The sequence below is a fragment of the Trichoplax adhaerens genome, genomic scaffold (genome assembly GCF_000150275.1).
Source record: "Trichoplax adhaerens TRIADscaffold_17 genomic scaffold, whole genome shotgun sequence".
NCBI classification, from domain to species: Eukaryota; Metazoa; Placozoa; class Uniplacotomia; order Trichoplacea; family Trichoplacidae; genus Trichoplax; species Trichoplax adhaerens.
The window spans coordinates 560,855-566,373 of NW_002060959.1; the positions used below are offsets into that span (position 1 = coordinate 560,855).

The 5,519-nt window shown below is 28.4% G+C and overlaps 1 protein-coding gene across 1 annotated transcript; it reads right to left on the reverse strand.

Moving 5' to 3' along the window:
- Positions 1-3,325: 3,325 nt before the first annotated feature.
- On the reverse strand, positions 3,326-3,946 carry TRIADDRAFT_60726 (uncharacterized protein; the record flags this gene model as incomplete). The annotated part of the gene is made up of 1 exon (XM_002116726.1): positions 3,326-3,946. One exon carries the CDS (start codon positions 3,944-3,946, stop codon positions 3,326-3,328), a length of 621 nt encoding a protein of 206 aa, XP_002116762.1.
- Positions 3,947-5,519: the final 1,573 nt, after the last annotated feature.

Genomic DNA, 5,519 nt, shown 5'->3' on the forward strand with positions numbered 1-5,519 from the left:
ATCCATTAACTTCATGAAAAATTTCTGTAACAGCATTAAGCAGGAGGAAAGTAGTTTAGTAGTAGACAGTTTCATAATATCAATAATAAATCTGATACAAGACTGATATAATGTAGTAATTTTACTATTCTATATAGACAGTAGCTATGTCTTGATATCTATGACGAATGGACGGCAGAATTTAAGCTTTAAAATCAGGATGCAGAGCAGCGTTATTAATATTCAGCGTACTGGATATTTTAGTTTATCAAATAGGTGACTGTTTTACTTCATCGCCAATATATCTTCTATGGGTAACTAGAAAACTGCTCTAATAGCTTTGATAGGTATTTTTTACTTCTTTTTTAATAGATACCTTCCTATTTTAATGGAATTTGATTTAATGATAAAATATAAGAAAAATAAAAGAACATCTATACAATAACTTTGCTATAATATTACTGAATTTGCATCGAAAATATATTTAAGAAAGCATCGTCATGAATGAAAATATGGGATCAAAAATATCATGTATTACCACTAGTGGGTAACGATTAAAGCCAAAAATGAAGCTACCGATAGGAATAGATAAAGTTTTGTATCTGATAGTAATTTGCTTTTAATCCAATTAGATTAAAATATTAAATATTAATTAAATGGAATTTGATGTTCAGTATTTCATTACTGCATACTTAACTGGAGTTTAATCGGGTCTTACTGAAAATATTGTATTATTTCTGATGGATATTGACATATTGGTTATAGTAGCAACGAACATCATTGATAATTCTTGCTTCTCTTTACAATATTTGGTGTTATGACTACTCGGAGTGTGATATTCATATGAAAAACCTTATTCATACCCTTGATTAATGAAAACTTGGAAAGATTTAATAATATCTTAATAATTTCTTAGAATATACTGTTTCAGTAATGATTATATGAAACACGATTCTATTAGAAACTAATTCATACAGATAGCCGTTATTGTAAGGATTGTGAAGTAAAAATGATCACTTCAAAAAGATCTCTCCTCAACTGAATTTATAACTTTCAATATCTAAAGAAATTCTTGTAAGGTACTATAAGTCCATTCGAGTACTTTTAGCGAGTAATATACATGATGTTTATAGTACAGTATTAAATAGTGTAGATAATAAATTGAAGAAATGATAGTGTCAGGTATCTAAAATTCGGTATATTGATAGTATGAATAGTAAGTTGTTAATTAAAATAATACTAGTTATCGTTCTCTTAGTAATTTTTCTTTTATTTCATAGTCCAATTTTACATCGTATGAATGACAATTGTTATTTATTTTAGCCAAATGATAGTCAATATTTGCGTTTATTTGACGTTTACAATTACTATTTATTTTATGACTTACGGATTTACTTATTCTCGAAATGGAAGTAGTACTTCGATAAGTAGTTCCTGATTAATGTAATGAAGGCATGAAGTTTGACTGGACAATAACTAAATTTGAAATTACTGTAGACCGAATAATTTGTATATCTTATAATCTAAGTAAATGTATTCATTAAAAGTAATTCGAATTAAATTCTCCATAGAGGACTGAAATGAGAACAGAAGAAGCAGCCAATAGAAACTTTAAACAAAGATATATCAGATAAATAAACTGGATCACGATTTTGTTTTAGAACAAATATAGATTTAAAATACCTATTTTTAATTTTTTCTTCCATTTTTATCCTTTCTTCTACTAAAATAGGATTTAAGATAGTCATTGCCACACATAGAGGCTAAATTGTATACTAATAATGCGAATGTAAAAGATTTTGATATGTTGACGCATCTTTATCAGTCTGTAATATCAGAAATAGAGAAAAATATGTTTTTAAAATATCCGAGATTATCATAGTAATCTATGCTCATCATGCTCGTTAGCAAGGATACGAAATAAAATAAAATGTCTAAATTTGTACTAGACAAATTTGATGTAATATTTGCGATAAGAATCTTGTTTAATGTGTTATGAGTAAGCGATATTATTATTATTGAAAACTAGTGAAGGTGTAAAAGGTTTTAATATGTTGACAAATTTCTACCACTAGACCCTAGAAGGATAGAGAAAATTTTGTTTTCAAATATCAGAGATCATCATATAAATCTGCACTGATAATGCTCATAGGCAAAGATAATTAAGTAAGTGTCTAAATTTATAAAATGTGAAGTAATCTAGTCTAGAATTTACAACCAATTTGATGCTATATTTGCAATAAGAACTCTACTTTATTTGAAATGAATAACGACATTATCATTCTTGAAATTAGTCAGTATAATAATTATTAACAATGAAGAGAACTTTAAACATCTAATTCTATGAGTTATTCTTAATGATAATGGATCGTATTCCTTATTACGGATGATTATGTTTTTAATCTTATCTAATGAGATAAAATAGAATAGCCGTTACTGACATAGCAGTTAGTATGATTTCATGGGCATGGAGATTTTTAGATGAAAAGTTGATTGACTATAGTAAGGATAGATAGCATATAAAATGGTTGGCAGTTAAACTATTAGTAGCTGTTTGAAGTAAGATAGAATGTTTTTCAATTACTGATAATATTCAAGTTACAGTCTAAGAAAAATCAAGCAAAATAATTGAACTTCGATGAAAGGCTAAATGAGCCATTAATACGATAGATTTGCAAAATGCTAAATTCAGTCAAACGATTCTAACGATACCACTAGAAGCAAGATCATTCATGTCCTATATTGTTTAGCTTAACTTGAAATATGCATGACTTACTTCGTCATCAATATCATTAGATGGCCCTTATATGACAGAGTTAACAAGAATTGAAGATCTTTTAATAAATGGATCAAGAATATCAAGGAAACTGATGATGCTGTAAGATAACCACTGGTAATTTGACAAATCAATACTTTACCATAAGCTCTAGCGTTAAGATTTTAGTTGATTATCCATTAATAATTGAAGATGTCAGTAGACATTACTAATATTTCAAATAATAAGTTAATACTGACATAAATGATATCGATTAAATATTACTTAGGTTAACCAGAAAGGGTTTATTGAAATAACATTGAAAATTTTTCTGATTCGGAATTATACTATTCAATCATATTCTTTCGGATTCGTTCGAGATCATGTACTCCATAATGTCAATTGCAAAACTATCAGATAAAAAATTGAATTTATACTTAATACAGTAGAAGGCAGAGATAATATACTGAAATATTTTATCGTAAAATGGCAATGATAACCACGCATGGTAATAATAATGACAAATGTATAGACAGATGATTTTCATTATAGTGCAAAATGAATCAATTCCATTATTCAGAAAAAAATTACTTAAACTTTACCAATATGTAACTTTACATCACGGTTAATGTGTTTAGCACACTCAGACATGATGTAACAGTCAGCCAATGATTGATTAATAATTTTAACATTGTTAATAAACCGATTAGATGCAATTTTTATATCTTCCTCTTTCAAGCCAGCTTGATGGGCTAAAGTTCTTGAATTGGCAACAAATTCTTCACTATCGCTAATAATTTCCTTCAACTTATCGATAAATTCTGGTGTATGATCAGTAACATTACGCGATATTTCTAATAATTGTTGCAAAGCTTGGTGGATATCGATCATATTGCCAAATAGTCTCTTATTGTCCGCAATAAGCTGTAAACCACCATTTTGGCCGTCTTCTTCGATTTTAACTTCATGGACCGGTAAATGATCGACAAAATAAGTCAGTGATATCTTAAAAGATTCATAGCAATCATCGGGAAGACTATGCGTTTGAAAATGATCAAATTTTTTTAATCGTTTATCTAAAGCGCTTTTTAAATTTCGAACTAAGATAACGTAGTTATTGGAACTAGCGAAAAATTGATCGACTTCTGTGACACCAATAGGTAAGATAGTTTCTCCAAGGTCTTCGGAAGCTTTATGATGTGCTGCACCCATTTATGTTTAAATGTTTAATCGGGAGATAAAGCTTGAATCTTTCCACTTTTTACCACAGCTACTATCGTATACAGCGATTCTTAGATTCTGAAACGTCTACCAGCAATACCAATGTTATAATTGAACTTTTAACGGTATATCTTTTAAGATGCAATATTTCTATACACTTGCAATCTGAAAAATGTTGAATACGATCAAAAGGTACAGTAGAGATGAATTGTATTCAAAAAGAAATTTGAAGGTTATTTTAAATCCTTCTCGTTATCAATAATACAATCAATCATTTAGTTTCACCTAAATAAAATCAATTTGTTATATTTTGTAATTAACAGCAGGACCTAGGAAAGGATCAATTATTAAATTGAATAGTGAGAAAACAGATGTCCACTCCTAGAATGATGTGCGTGATGATTTAGAAAATGGAGTAGCAACAAGAAAGAATAAAACTATGTCAATCGTACACTCTCGTTAAATAGTTTATAAAAATTACGTAATTGGTTGATCATAGTAGTTCTTCTCATTCAACCTTCCCACTTCTACTTCATCCAAAAATTATGCACGATAAGCATTAATAGACTGTCTTAGTGTTTAACTTAATTGCATAACCTATAAAAATAACGATTATTGATCGAAGATGGCTCAATGTCTTGCCTATTATATCCTTACTCTTTATTGTAAAATTAAAAACTGTTGTATTATAGTCTAATACAAATGATCAATTAGACAATTAATTTTCTTCACTTCCAACTACAATTCAACTTAGCCTTTAAAACTTAAGCTTTTATGTGAATAGATTAAAGTGTAACCTTGGTTACTTTATTATGCTATTTATAAGAAAAGCCTTGATCTATACTATTTGAATATTCATTAGCGTATCTCTTCATGTCGTTCAAACGATAGAATGGTAGAATAAAATATAAATTCTAATCAATTCTATTCATGATCGATATATCATCGTAAGTAAATACGAAAACAGGATAACAATACTTCATGCAGATATAGTTAAATATCCAATACATAATTAAAAATCGAAAACCGCTGCTTTAATTATAATTCAGCGTAAGAAGTGGTAATATTTCAATCTTTTAATAAAATTTCAATAAGTATAGTCGGGTAATGCAGATGTAAACCGCAATAAGGAAATACATACCGTACTTTGCGCAGATCAGATCCGTAATAGACATTTAGTCCATGAGCGAAAACTTGTTGTCAATATCAATAGTTGGCTATTTTTCTAAATTTATAGCAAAGATAGATGTAGTGTAGTTATTAAAGTCTACTATTATGAGAGTGAATAAGGAACAGCTTCGAATAGTACTAGATAGGAGTTTTATTTAATCTAAAAGATCATTAATGGCGCATATCAAAATTAAAGACAATTCTACCTATTCATTATACATATTGAATTCATTATCATATTGGATATTCAAGAACTGCCTACATTAATTAGAATCTTATCACTCAACTGTAGTGAAGTCAGTATATCCATTTGTTCATATAATTATAAGAATATATTTTTATAAATATTTCTGTTTAATAGATTCTAAAGGGTCTAGACTATACGTATTTGACG